The following is a 14,750-nucleotide window of genomic DNA, read 5'->3' as shown; positions in this document are numbered from 1 at the left end:
GCTAAATAAATCTAACCTTTCTTCGTCGTAATGTTAACACTATCCAGTAGTTTCATAGCACTGATATCAAAATTTGCAATGTCATTTGACGAATAAGTGCATCCACAAATGATCTCTACAATTTCCTCTAACGATATTGTTGTCAATAACTCGTCATAAGTACTGATTAACTTGAAGCAAAGTACATAGTGATGATTCTTCAACGCAGTGACTAAATATTCCGTTTTAAAGTACAAAGTTTAAATCCAAATTTCAAAAATCAACAAAATTTGTTACTTACTGATATGCTCAGGATTCCATTTCACTTTGGGATATTGATCAATGAATGAACCAAAGCTATCACCATTCTCTGCTATAATATCCACAAAATCTTGAGGTTGGTACGGTTGAATGGACTTGAAGTGAAAGAACGCTTTAACATTATCAAGCTTACAACATAATTGAAGAACGTTAAGTTCTCTGCCATTGAGATGATGAAAGGTCAACCTTTTGATTATATGGGTTGTGAAATAGTCATATCCTTGCCAGCTATTCTGATAGTTATAAAATCCAGAAACATAAAGTTGTAAGTTTGCCAAGTCAAATCGACCCGCAAGGAAATAGTAAAGAAAATCACAACGTATACCTGTGTCAGCATCGAATATATTGGAAAAGCACCGATCAGAGAGTATTGGTCGTTTTCCTTTAAAGTTATTCATCAGAAGAAGCGGTTGAGGGTCTACGCACCAATTCCATAACAACATTGACAGGGCATTAATAGGTACGTTTCTTAATGATTGTTCCAATTCAATATGAGAAAAATCTAGCCTAGTCACCAACAAATTATCCAAAGATTCATATCTTGCTAGTTCTGTACATAGAGCTTTCAAGATTGGTCTAGTTTTAGCAATCAACGGAATATTGATCAGAGCTATCAAGGAAAGAGCTCCATTAAGAATAATGTGACCCTGCTTGGCAATTCCAATGTTGATTCCCTGAAAAACTGTAAGTATATCACAACCCTTGTCCATCAATCGTTCCACATTTAACTCGTCCTGAGGAGAAAGAGTGATGACAGCTCTTCCCAGAGCAAATGAGCTTTTGTGTTTGAAAAGTAAGTCCTCAATGAAATATGTGAACGCCAATTTTCCGTTTTCATCCTCCTGATTGAGTGCAGTGCTATTCATTCTGTTTCCCAGTTCCAAAAAGACAGTTGTAGTCATTGTGTGCATGTTTGACAAGGTAATGCAAGGGCGTTTTTTTGAAATTATCAACGGCGTTAGGGTCAACTCCATGATTTAGTAAACCGTTAATAGTGTGGTGTGAGGGCGAGGAGCTGCGTGCCCAGTGATGAAGTAGATTTTGGTTATTCTGGTCACGGATGTCGTTCAAACAAATTCCCTTATCTTTGTAATATAGACAAAGAAGGTTCATGTGTGTTTCATTTGACGCAAGAAGCAGAGACTGAATTGGGGTCAGTCCTTCCTTATTTTTCATTAGCAATGAGTCTGCTGGAAGAACACTAAACAAATCTAAATGATATTCAAAAAAATTTCAATGATGAATATCAGATTTTTCGAGGTTCTTAAACTTACATGGATTAGGGCAAATGTGAAGTAAATTATTATTCGTTTCCAGGTCAACATATTTCAAATCACATCCCAGTCTGAAAAAACATTCCAACACTGCGCTTGAGCACCTTGACCCGTTATTTTGGATATACTTTAGCAATAAATTACATTCATGGACGTATTGGTTATTACTATTCTTAACAAGAGTTCCATTTATGTCTCCGAGAGTAATCAAATTTGGGTATAACGAGCAAAGAAGTTCGATTATTTTAGGAACATCAGTGCAAGTATTGTTGTTAAGAAGAATAAGCAAAGGGTTAACTTCTTGCTCAAATAGAATTGGAAATTTTGCTTGCTCAAAAATTGCTTTTGCTAATGTTAGAGATGTAATATTGCATAAAATTTTTCCTACAATTGTGAACGCAATTTCATCATTTGTGACGGCATGTGAGAAAGCAATTTTGAATACCTCTTTTTCATAAATATAGTTTGCTATATCACAATTCACAGACAATATTCCACCTTGCTTAAAATATTCCTCAAAAGGGTACATTTGTTTGTAGCCATTATCTATTTGTTTTCTGTAATTTTCAATAAAGAAATCTATAATTTCCGTCGAAAAATGTTTGCCTTGCATGCTAAACAAGTCCATATGCTCAAATGAAAGTTTTTCTTCTAGAACCAAGTACTTAATAGCTTTAAAAAAAGGGTTCAAACGAGAGTTTTTGAGGATATAGGGCTTGCATATATCTGTGTCTCTAGTATAATGTAATAGTTTGTTGATATCCTTGCTAACCTCTGGATACCAGTCCGCAATGTCTTCAAAATTAAAAAATTCATATTTAACAAGTTGCAAATAGTTTCCATACCAAAACAATTCATCAAATGGAGTAGTATTGAACAAGCATAGTTTTGTTAATTTGGGAAATAGGGATAGAAATGCGTTTGGAGCATATAATTGAACAAAGTCACGGTGTTTTATCAAGGGCATAGAGATTGCTTCAACATTTGGGAATAATAAAGACAAATATCGAATACAAGCATCGTATGTTTTTTTGGCCTATCTATATTGATAAATCTCTAAATCTCCTTTTCATATACTTACCTTCATGTTGTACCATGGATATTTGTAATTGATGCTATCTTCGAATTCGTGTCTTTTAACAAGATTCATTTCTTTCATATTAGGAAATATATTTTGATAGAGTTCATCCAACCATTGCTGGCACACTCCTCTAAGAGTTAAGTAATACGGAAATGGTTGGATATAATTCATAATTTCATGAAATACAGGTCATGTGACGATCAAAGGATTTTTTTTTGGTTGTGGAATGTCAGGTGGCAGCAAGTTAGAGACGGCTTTATTGGAACTTTGTGTTTCTCCTTGGATGATGTTCAAACTCCGGTAAACTCCTTCTGTTCGTTGAATTTCCAAAGATCGTGGAATTTCTCAATGTGTGACAGCTCCTAATGATTCTTGGCGATGATGGTGGTTAACACTAAACGCAAGATTGCAATCTTCTAACGGACTTATTTCTTCATAGATTTTCAACGGATGAATCACATGCAATTTTATTTATATTAGTTCCTAGATCATTAAGCAGTTTCATCACTTTCTTGTTTTTGTGTCAATAGATTGACATCTGTCTGGACAAAATCTTGCATTTTCAAGTACAATTGACGTTTCATCGCTGTCTCTTTTTCAAGTTTCAAAGTACTCAAAAATTTGACTGTTGGATCCTTTTTCACTTCTTGAACTAAACTTTCAATCACTTGTTGCAATTTTTCGAGTGGATCTTGTTTGGCTGAAATCATAAAACATTTAAATTGTTTTCTGACACAAAGTAATTGAGTTTGTTGTTCAAGACTCTCCATTTCGCTTGCATTTGAAATTACATCTGTCTTATTTCCACATAAGGCAATTGGAATCTTGTCACAGACTCGAGTGAGATCACGATGCCAATTAGGAACGCTTTTTAACGTGGATGGATAGGAAGTGTCGTTCATGATTATTGCACATTGTCCTGTGTAAAGTATGGCCATTCATTATAACACATCATCAATGATTATTTTAAAATGATGATCATGTGGTGAATGAATGATCATTAATTGAGAGTTCAATTGACAAACATTTAAGGTTCAATATTTCTTGAAATGACATACCTAACAAATAATATCCATCTCTTAAACCACCAAATTTCTCTTGTCCAGCAGTATCCCAAAAATTCACACGAATTGGACCATGAGCAATGGTTTCAAAATCGACACTAAAAACTTCCACTCCCACAGTTGGTTTGTACTCGGTTGTGTTGAATGAGATGTTTCTCAATCTTGACACAAACATGGATTTTCCGACAGATCCATCACCCTGCAAGTGTGAAAGTTGTTTCAAATTTGGGTTCATAAATTTGTGAAATATTTTGTGTAAGTTGTGCGACAATCAAGATTCAAAATAATATAATTAAAAAAATCGCATTGAGAATGATATCATCGTTTTGTCGATGAAATCTGAATCAAAATAATACTCACCACAAGAATTAATTTCACTTCATTCTTTTTGTCATTCTTTTTTTTAACAGTATCATGTTGTTGGTTCTCACTCATCATAGTTGTGGAGCTGGCTCCAAAACTACTACTAGTCGTATTCCAATTAAATGATAGAGAGGACGGAGTGGATGGAAAAGTGGATGAAAAGAAAAGACTCGACGGTTGTAGTTGAGTGGTGGTGGTGGTGCTGAATATTGTTGGTGCCCCAAAAGCTCCCGAATGACTCATGTCAAAAGTCATGCGTGGGTCATTTAGTTTTTTCACCAAATGATGATCGGAATGGGAAAGACCATGTTTTTGACCATGATAATCGCACAAATAGAGAGAACAAGTGTGGCATCGATAGAGTGACTCACATACGATTCGAACATCTTCCGATTGACAGTGGGAACAATTGCTCTGGCTGTTGAAGGGAGAGAAATGGAACGACATTTTTTTCTGAATGTTTAACTTAATACTACCTTTTTTGAGAACTCCGCCTTATTTAGAGCTCCGGTTGTTGTTTTTTTTCATACAAGATCACATCATACAACAAATATCTCTCATAGAGCCAGGTGTCTGAATCTTCGAGTGAAAATGATCTTGTTCAATTGAATAATTTATTTACAATATATATTTGAATTGGTTGGATTTGGTTGAACCTTAGGTTCGAAAAAACAACACTGAGTGGTCGTTGAAAATTTGAACCACACACCATTATTTGGTCACAATCGATTGCTCATGATGTTTCGCTGTCAACAAATAGGTCTGACATTCTCCCTTTCCTTTCACTTCGATTTTCCGTTCTTCAAATTCCAAACCCATATCATACACACGTTCATAAGTGGAACGACTGACATGAATTCGTCCTGGAACTCCTGTCGACTCCATACGAGAAGCGACATTGATGGTATCTCCCCAGATATCAAACGTGAACTTTTTCTTGCCAATCACACCTGCAACTACACCACCCGTGTTAATTCCAATACGAATCTCCACTTGTGTTTCCATTTCGGAAGTCATGTTAAATTCTCTAATGACTCCAAAAGTGGCCATTGCAAATTGTAACACTCGTTCGGGGTGATCACTTGTGAGAGAACCACTAATACCACCAACACAAAAGTATGCATCTCCAATCGTTTTGATTTTCTCCAATTGGTAGGTATCTGTGAGAGCATCAAATCCATTCACAATGGTGTTCAACATTCCAACCAATTGACTTGGATTCATTGTTGAGCTGATGTTGGTAAAACCAACCATATCACTAAAGAAACAAGTGATATCTGTGAATCGTTCTGCAATAAATGTCTCACCAGATTTGAGACGTTCTGCCACTGATTCTGGTAAAATGTTTTTCAACAACATGTCCGACTTGGCTTTCTCTTCTGCCAAAACAGCATTTTGTTTCTTCTCTGCTGTCATGTCTTTGATGATCAAAGTGATCATTGGAGTACCGCTATCGAACATGACTGAAAAGATGTTAATTTTGACTGGGAATTTGGTTTGATTCTTTCTCAAACAGGTCGATTCAATGACCTCGGAATGTGTGACATCTAATTGTGCCTTATTCATTTCCTTAATACTGTTTTGAATGAAAAGAGATTGTTGCTGATCGAACAACGTCATGACAGAAACACCAACAACGTCTGACTTGCTGGCAAATCCAAACATCTTTTGTGTAGAGGCATTCACAAATTCAACAATTCCATCTTGAGTACATAAAATGGCACCATCAACGGACGCATTTAAAACGTTCTTGACATTGGCATTTTCTGAATCTGCAGATTGAATTTGATTTTTCTTTGTTCTCTTTTGATTGGCAGGTGTAATGATACTGTAGAGAATATAATTTCGAAGTTGTTCACTTCCGTCAATGACTTCTGATGGTAAATAATTTAACATCATTCTCATATTAATTAATTGAAGTCGATGCTTCTCCAATTGATACAGCATACCGTAGAAAATGACAATCATCACCACCAAACAACCAATTCCAAACAAAATGGTTAAAATCACAGATGGTTGTGAAGAGTATTGAACAAAGAGATCCATAAAATCAATAATCTTCTCTCCCAAAAGTGAACCAGTGAAAAATACATCTAAATAGTTATGGAACATGGACATTGTGTCAGAGGTAAAGGCCGTACTTTGAGATTCACTATTGAAAATCGAAACTTTTTTCGAATATTCTGTGATCATTTCATCCAAACCTGTGCAATAACGTTGCGTGTACAGCTCGGCAGAAAAAGTTGAATTGTAGTGAGTGGCTTTTGTGCAGTTTTTAATTCCTGCCACCAAATGATCAATTCCAGCATATTTTCCAATGGAAGGTGGAAAAAATTGACCATCCTTATTCTTTCCTCCATAAATAAGTGCATTCCATTCTTGATATAAAAGATCCAAAAATGTTTTCACTTCACTTTCAGCATTCGTTAAAGGCTCAGTTTTCAATAAAGATGGATCATTAATCGAAGAGGATGGGCTTCCAAGAAATGAGAAATATTCTCCAACCTTGAAATTGGTACGGTGAACATGTCTCATGACTGTGGTACCATGAATAATATTATTCATGGTCATGGAGACACCAGTATAATTATAGTTCGACTCTACAACCATGATGGCACCACTCACAATGCAACACAGCAAAGTAAACACACCCATAAACAAGAAAATGTACTTGGGTGCTGAAAGTTGGTTTTTGGGAAGATGAACCTTGACATCGTCGTCACCCTTCAACCCCAAATCATGATACACTTTTCCGATAATATTCTTTGAGAGAGCAGAGTTGAATAACTTGGAAACTTGTTTTGCACTCGTCATCATTTTAAGCATGACACCAAGAAACACCACAAATCCAATAATATACATCATAATAATTGTGGCATACACAATGGCAAAGGACATGACAAAGGTCGAATGAAAAGCTTCAGTACTTGCCACAATGGATGAACAAAACGTTTCGAAGGCATCTCGCGAGGACAATCGATTTCTCCACAAGTACATGAAATTAAAATCCTTCGTTGTGTGGTTGTATTGATCCAAAGGCCATTGAATAAAAGCATTGATACTTGTGAGCAAATAGTTAAAGATTTCAATCATGGAACTATTCTTCATATAGGTGTCAGTGAAGGATAATTCTGAACCATTCTTGGAACTGTTTTGTGAGGTGGCAAAAGGAAGGAACGATGAGATGGAGTTGTTGACTAGTTCAGCATAAACTTCAGCTTTGAGTTTGTTTTGTTGAGCGATGTCAACAATGTCGGTGAGAAATGACCTGTAAGTGTGAAGGTGAGCTTTGTGTGAGTTTTTGACAAGATCCACAACTTGAATCTTTTCATCTCGAACGGAGAAACCATTTTGGTTATAATTATTAATGTTTTGAATAAATCGAAGTTCTCTCAGCACAGCAACAGAGACGGATGATCCTTTGCACATCTTGTAAACATCTTGAACATCGGCACCACTTTTAACAGAACCAAATAGAGAGATGGTCACACAGGTCAACAACACAAAGAAGGAGAATAGGAGGAATGAGATCAAGAATACATAATATCCCTTGCTGTTTTCTAAATGTCTAAGAGAATTCTTCAAAACAGCATCTTTTTTGGAGTAATCCTTAGTTTCAATTCCATTAAAGTCCTCATTATTTGGATCTCCCTCCACATTGGTCGCCATTGGTGGCTCGTACCGTTGGCTCACCACCGAAACTCTCGCATTAAAAGCATACTTGCTGGCATTATTGTTTGGAGATAGAAAATTGTATTTGGATCCCTCTTCTTCCAATTCATTGGCTTCTGTAAACAGAGCTTGAGCAGTTTCCTTGTCAAAGCGAAACACTTCAACAAAATTTGCGTACTTTCTGATGATTGTTTTTTCATTACGATATTTACGCATGAGATTATGGTACATTTCTTCGATGTGGCTGTTTAAATCGGCACATCTTCTATTAATGTATTCAATCTTGATATCATTTGGAATGTCATTCATCAACTCTTTCCAAAACATTCGATGAAGAGTTCTCAATTCGTCTTCAAATTTTTCTAAACTATCTAACACATGCTTACTCTCAATGAGACATTTTAGAGCTTGAGAAGCACTTGTTTCATCCAATTCAACCTCTTTGGATCGTTGTTGTACTTGAAATCTTACAAAAATATTGTTTGACAGTTTCAAACATCGCTTCAACAGATACATGGCAAAGGAATGACAATTTCCATCTTGCCAAGTGTATGCAATAATGAGAGAACTTATCAACAACAAGGAAGTATGCTGTTGGGCTTGATTCTTGCATGAACCAATCGCTTTTGAAAGAGAGAGTGTCACATCTTCATTGTCATTAGGACTTTTTGGTCGAATCACAGAGAATTGTAAATACATGATCAGCCATCGTTTCTTCTTTTCAAAGATGTGCAACACTTGTGCCATATTTTCCTTATTCTCATTCACAATTTTGTGAACTTGTTTGTAGATGAGTCGTTGCGATACTTCCATCCCTACAAAACCAATAAGGAAACCAATCACAATCAATGATAGAGTCACAGCCATCAAATAAAGACCTAGATTGCTGGAATTTTGAGTATTTACAAAGGTAGAAATAACAACTCCAATCGATGCACCAATTTTGGCACAACTAGCTCCAAAGAATAAGGAATTGGCTGTCATTCTGAAATAAGGTAAATTATAAAGAAAGAGAATAGGCCACGCTCCAGAAAAGAGTAAATGAACAATGGCACGAATCTGAAGCATTTGTTTTGGTATTAAAAAGATGGTCATAATTTCCAAACAATTCAAAATCAATAACAACATGAGAGCATTATTGTTCAAACTGGTGAATAAGGATTTGTTCAATGGATGGCTATTCCGATAAATCATGCCTGACAATGCCACACATGCCATAAGAATGACAAATGCCACCAATGAAAAGGCAAGAAATATAATATTAGGTGTTTGATAGCACTCGACATTGGGATAACGCGAGAGTTCAATCGAGGAAACATTTCCTCCATTGCCCGCACTGTCCGTATCGCATTCGAGAAGGCCTGTCAAAACGTATGTCATGGTTCCACAAGCAATCAAGATTAAAAAGTTGAAGCATCGTGTGGCCTGCAAGAACCAATCTGAAAATCTTCTCGTATTAATAATTCTCTTATAAGTGACGAAAAGTAAAGCAATGTACAACAATAGAGAGGCCAAAACGATGAAAACCAAAGCAATCATGCCTTCATAGGGAACTAAATTCAATGAGAGAGTGAGTGGGTAATTGGTAACCGTGAATACCCACTCTCCGTGCTCTCCAAAGCTCATTCCACCCACTGTGGGAATGAAAACACTCACCCACAAGAGGTGAATATTGAATAGGAAGGTCAACATCCAAAACATGATGGAGGATTGTTTCGAGCTGGATTGTAAGGCTACAATAAGGGAAAATAAGGAGGTTTGAAAACGATTCATGACAGCAAAGGCTGAAAGAGTGGTTGAGCTTGTGGCAGATGTTCCGGTTAAAGAGGTGCCAGTGATGGCTGCTGAATGAGCAACCAAAGTCTGACCTCCACCACCAACAACGCTAGTTGGTGCGTCGACGATATCATCTCGAGTTCCAGAAGTAACGGAAGAGGTCAGATGGTCAAAGGAAAAGTGGGAAGGAGGTTCAAGGGTGCCTTTTGGCGAGGAAGGAGCTTCATTCCTTAACATTTGTAGCAAATGGGGGCAAAGTATTGAGTCGAATGGTTGAATGGTTTGGAAGGGAATGTGTTGATGTCCCGATGATTGGAATCTTGATGGTTGGGTATTATTATTGAGGCGGAGAGTTATTGTTTTTGTTTTTTTAAGGAGGATCAATATGAAAAAACTCCATCAATGAGAATCAAGAATATTCGACAAAATTTTGAGAACCCAATCTGAATCTCATCATGAAAAAGCGAAAAGGATCAATTTAGTCGACTCAGAGAGATGATGCTGCGAGTTTTCTGAGACGGACGGAACGGTTTGTGGTGGTTCTGTTCTCGTACTCGAGGTAAAGACGTCTTTTTTGGAATTGATACTCGCAGATGCGAGGTTCAAGTAGGAATTGCGAACTTAATTGTGCCATTAATTCCGTTTTGGGAGTCACCAAATCTTTTCCACATTCAAGACAAATTCGACCGAAATAAGAACACTTTGAAGCGTCAGCATTGCATCTGAATGTTTATGATAAGAAGGTCGTCATAGATCAGTGGTTAGATCGCTCGCCTCACACGCGAGAGGTCCTGGGTTCGATCCCCAGTGACGACATTAACTTTTTGTTTCGGCCCGAAAGGTTGTGTTTTTTGTTGTTGTCCAGCAGCTTTCCTGTTTGTTTTTCCAAATCTATTTTTGAGGAATGAAACAATTAAATATGAATTTGATTTGTTGAACTATAGTTCCAGACAACGTCTTTTCAACTGAAAATTAAAAAAAAATCAAAAAATGTTGACCTCACAGTCTTTCGTTGCTTACGATCACAATAACCAATACAACCAATTTCTTAAGGAAGGTCTTCAATGCCAAGAATTTATTTCCTCCCAACCTGTAAATGCTCTTCAACAACAATTGATCTTTTCTCCCTCTGAACAAGTTGTTCATCCTCAACCAATTATTGATTCCATCGTATTACAACACATTCTTCCATCGGAGCATGATGATGATCATCAGTTAATTTCATCTTATCAATGGACCATTACATTCCGATTGAAATTACACAGTGATGCCTCAGGAGATTGGAGATGTCTCTTTCATTATGGAAATACTGATTTGATCCGACAACCAGCTCTCTGGTTATCTCCTTACGAAAATACTCTCCATTGCCGAGTGGATACGACTCTTAATAATAATGAAGGATTTGATAGCAATCAAAGGTTGAATAACTATCAGTCGTGGTATCATGTTGCACTTGTGTACTATGACACGTACCAAATTTTGTATGTGGATGGAAAGTGTGATCAAATTGGAAAGTTTGGAGGCGTTTTGAAAAGAACATCCAATCAAACATTTCGAATTTTTGCATCACCTGGAGGTTATTCACAGGGAGATGTCGAAGTGAAATATTTTAGAATGTATAATCGTGCCTTGTCACCAAACGATATTCAAATAGACATGAAGAGTGATAAACCACTCACAACAAGTAGTGTTCCTATGATGAGCAGTTACAATACTCAATCATGTGACAGATTGCTTAAACAGGATTTGAAAAAGATGCTTAACATGCATGAATTTTCCAACGTCTTGTTGAAATTTTCTGAAACGGATCAAGTGATTCGAGCTAATGATATTATGTTATCTGCACGTTCTGAATATTTTCGAAAAGTTCTGAGTAAGGAATGGAATGACAGTAACGGTGTGGAGTTTACACCAACAAGACCCAAAGTGATCGAAATGCAGGGACTCTCATACCAAGCAGTTAAAGCGGTCGTTCATTATATTTATACGGGAGAATTGGATAATGAACTCAAGGACAATACTGGTAAAGAAAGCACCATTCCAGTCTTGTTGGAAATTTTAAAAACTGGAAATTTATTGTTGTTGACGGATATGGAACATTTAGTGACTGATGTACTAACTTCAAAAATTGACACCAAGAATGTGTGTACCATCTTGAATGAGATTTATGTCTATCAAGTGACAAGTCTCAATACTTTCTGTTTGGAATATATTGTGAGGCATTTCAAAATAATTCCCATTGATGACTTTCTAAAACTGGATCAAGAAACTCAAAAGCAAATTCTGGTGGGTATACAAATGAGCAAATGAACTGCTCGATTGCCTTAATGATGTCAAATCACATCATTTGTATTCATCTCACTCAGGTCCTTAAAGACCATGCTTTCATGCGATTCATTACATGAACAAACAGTTTTTCTTGGTTCGACGACCCCTTCTCAGAGCATGAGTGGCACCTTGTTCGATAATTTCCCGCATTACTTCAGTACTTTGAAAATCTCCCATTCGTTTTTTCCTCACTCACTCCTCAAATATGGCACTCGAACTGATGGCTCGTTTTCCACTTGTTTCAAAAATTGAATAATTTTGCAACTGATACTTTTCAATCAATTTGTGAATTATTCCTTCAGAAACGATCTTGCTGTTATGATCTTCAATTAAATGTTCATGAACAAGATCGATCTTGTTGATTGCAAAAATACATGGCACATCTGTTGAATCTTTTACTTTAACTCTCAAGCTCGTGAGCAGTATGGTGATCATCCACAGCACACACAAACACAAAAATCTGTGAACAATGAATGAAACCCACTCTCAACCTATGTGTACATTACAATTAAGTATTTATCACAATATGTAAAGCTATAATAAGTATCCTCAATTTTACTTACGCGTGATATTCTTCCGGGCCTTATTTCATGACAAACATATTTAAGAACAACATTGTAACCCATAATCACTTACCTGCAAGGTCCAAAATGCATACCGTGGCCACACTACCATCCACGTGAATTTGTTTTCGATAAATGTCCTCAATAGTTGGATCAAAATCTTCCACAAATTGTCCTGCAATGAATTGAAGAGCCAGAGTTGATTTTCCAACACCTCCAACACCAAAAAGGACAATCTTCACTTCATCTGAATTTCCAATTTCCTGTCCGTTTTTTGTAATCCATTCTTTTCGTATTTTCAAAAACAAGCTGACACATCGTTTCATACCCTTCGTTAACATTTGTTCATGCAACCATTTCATTTCTGTGACATTGCTTTTTTCGAACTGACTACATTCTTTCAAAAAGATTCTTCACCAAAGATCATTGAAATATCTTGTCACGAGAGATTCTTCATTCTCGGATGGAGAGAGGACCTTACTTTGATGAACGGTTTGAAACAAGCTGCAATAAGGAATGAAACGATGTGTGAGTTTGGTTTTAAAAAGCATCAAGATGAAAACAAACTTTGAAGAAATGGATTCAAAAAGAACAAATTCCAAGTTCATGATGGATCTCAATGATTCGAAAAAACGAATCAACATTGATGAAACGTACGATGTCGCCATCCACTTATTGGAGGCGAAGGTGTTGGAAAAAGCGCTCTTGTCATTCAACTTGTCATGAATCTCTTCATTGAGCACTATGATCCAACCATTGAGGATGTCTATCGAAAATAAATAGAGGTGTATGGTCGTTGAACCATATTGGATGTTCTGGACACGGTCGTAGGTAAGTAGATTTTCAAAAGGTGGTTTCTATCATGTTGTGAAGGTGCTGAAGAATATAGCGAGTAAGGTGTGTTTAGTGAAACACATGTTTAGTGAACGATTCGATCATCATTGAATTTGGTGAATTTCTTGATGAAATTTTTAATGTGTGAAATATTCTAGATTAAGATCTTGTTTCATGAATCGTGTGCAAGGTGTGATTTTTGTTTGTGCTGTGAATGAACCAAGAAGTGTTAAAGAGCTAGACCATTATATTGCAGTGACAATTATAGAAAAAAATTTGTCTCATATTCCATGAATTTTTGCTATTAACAAAATGGATCTCCTTCAAGAAAATTTAATCAAGATGAACCAAAGAAATGACTCTTGACAAACTCATCAAAAAGCATCAATTGAGAAATTGTTTAATATTTGAAACTAGCGGAAAAAGAGCCACCAATACCCAATCCATATTCGAGGAATGTGTTCGACAAATACGAATTGGAGATTTAGACTGTATGGATTTAATGCGTGACGTTATTGAACATGATTCGAATGTGTTCACTCTGCCAACGTCTCGAGCAGCAGCAAATGAGGTGACGATGCGAACATTTGGAACTTGGAACCAATTTCCTGTTTTCAGATTTCACCTTAAAAAAATGAAAACAAATCTATTGAATCTTCCTTCTGAAGTGTTGGTTCATATTCTCGAGTATTTATTGGTTCGTGGAGCTCCATCAATGAATAAGGTTGAGGAATTTGATTCATCGATCGACTCGTGGATGGAAAGTTGTTCTTCAAAATCGACATCGACAGCCCGATTACAAGAGTTCTTCCGACAAATCAATGCAGTGATGAGCGTTCATTCAACATTTTCAACGCTTCATTGCAAAAGAACTCGCCCATCCGAGAATGAAGAATCTCTCGTGACAAGATATTTCAATGATCTTTGGTGAAGAATCTTTTTGAAAGAATGTAGTCAGTTCGAAAAAAGCAATGTCACAGAAATGAAATGGTTGCATGAACAAATGTTAACGAAGGGTATGAAACGATGTGTCAGCTTGTTTTTGAAAATACGAAAAGAATGGATTACAAAAAACGGACAGGAAATTGGAAATTCAGATGAAGTGAATTTATACTACCTTGCCTTCAGATTGGGCGGAATGTGTACTAGACTCATTTCCCTACATTTTAGTCAAATTTATTTCAAAAGTTTTATTCAAAAAGTATACAAACGTTCTGTTCGGAGAACCCTCCTAACCTCTCTTCAATCGGTTCTTGTTCTGATGAATGAAGTGGTTTCAAGTGTTATATCAATTCTTGAACCAAAGGTGAGTCTTACTTCTTGGATGGATCATTTCCAAAAATAATCGACGGGCATCTTCGGAATCGGAACGGAGTTTGCATTTCTTCTCCGTTGGATATAAATATTCTAATGAAACAAAAACATAAGTAATAACAGGTATCCACATCTTAAAAAAATCTTTCAAACATGCTTCGTTCTCGGTTTTTCACATTTT

The 14,750-nt window shown here is 36.5% G+C and overlaps 6 protein-coding genes across 6 annotated transcripts; 2 read left to right on the top strand and 4 right to left on the bottom strand.

Annotated features, from left to right (window-relative positions):
- Nucleotides 1–11: 11 nt before the first annotated feature.
- Nucleotides 12–2,826, bottom strand: FDP41_003960 (uncharacterized protein; the record flags this gene model as incomplete). The annotated part of the gene is made up of 5 exons (XM_044707322.1): nucleotides 12–211; nucleotides 281–1,167; nucleotides 1,445–1,511; nucleotides 1,575–2,610; nucleotides 2,656–2,826. The coding sequence occupies 5 exons, from the start codon at nucleotides 2,824–2,826 to the stop codon at nucleotides 12–14; spliced, it is 2,361 nt and encodes a 786-aa protein (XP_044562020.1).
- A 320-nt stretch (nucleotides 2,827–3,146) lies between these two features.
- FDP41_003959 (uncharacterized protein) lies at nucleotides 3,147–4,529 on the bottom strand (the record flags this gene model as incomplete). Its single annotated transcript, XM_044707320.1, has 3 exons — nucleotides 3,147–3,574; nucleotides 3,714–3,918; nucleotides 4,080–4,529. The coding sequence occupies 3 exons, from the start codon at nucleotides 4,527–4,529 to the stop codon at nucleotides 3,147–3,149; spliced, it is 1,083 nt and encodes a 360-aa protein (XP_044562019.1).
- Nucleotides 4,530–4,793: 264 nt separating this feature from the next.
- On the bottom strand, nucleotides 4,794–9,767 carry FDP41_003958 (uncharacterized protein; the record flags this gene model as incomplete). Its single annotated transcript, XM_044707319.1, has 1 exon — nucleotides 4,794–9,767. The coding sequence occupies one exon, from the start codon at nucleotides 9,765–9,767 to the stop codon at nucleotides 4,794–4,796; it is 4,974 nt and encodes a 1,657-aa protein (XP_044562018.1).
- Nucleotides 9,768–10,520: 753 nt separating this feature from the next.
- FDP41_003957 (uncharacterized protein) lies at nucleotides 10,521–11,840 on the top strand (the record flags this gene model as incomplete). Its single annotated transcript, XM_044707318.1, has 1 exon — nucleotides 10,521–11,840. One exon carries the CDS (start codon nucleotides 10,521–10,523, stop codon nucleotides 11,838–11,840), a length of 1,320 nt encoding a protein of 439 aa, XP_044562017.1.
- A 418-nt stretch (nucleotides 11,841–12,258) lies between these two features.
- On the bottom strand, nucleotides 12,259–12,747 carry FDP41_003956 (uncharacterized protein; the record flags this gene model as incomplete). The annotated part of the gene is made up of 3 exons (XM_044707317.1): nucleotides 12,259–12,349; nucleotides 12,422–12,440; nucleotides 12,495–12,747. The coding sequence occupies 3 exons, from the start codon at nucleotides 12,745–12,747 to the stop codon at nucleotides 12,259–12,261; spliced, it is 363 nt and encodes a 120-aa protein (XP_044562016.1).
- Nucleotides 12,748–13,610: 863 nt separating this feature from the next.
- On the top strand, nucleotides 13,611–14,186 carry FDP41_003955 (uncharacterized protein; the record flags this gene model as incomplete). Its single annotated transcript, XM_044707316.1, has 1 exon — nucleotides 13,611–14,186. One exon carries the CDS (start codon nucleotides 13,611–13,613, stop codon nucleotides 14,184–14,186), a length of 576 nt encoding a protein of 191 aa, XP_044562015.1.
- Nucleotides 14,187–14,750: the final 564 nt, after the last annotated feature.

This window comes from Naegleria fowleri (assembly GCF_008403515.1).
Source record: "Naegleria fowleri strain ATCC 30894 chromosome Unknown tig35, whole genome shotgun sequence".
Lineage (NCBI taxonomy): Eukaryota > Heterolobosea > Eutetramitea > Acrasida > Naegleriidae > Naegleria > Naegleria fowleri.
The sequence above is the reverse complement of the archived record's forward strand: the minus strand, read 5'-3'. Positions and strand labels throughout refer to the sequence as shown.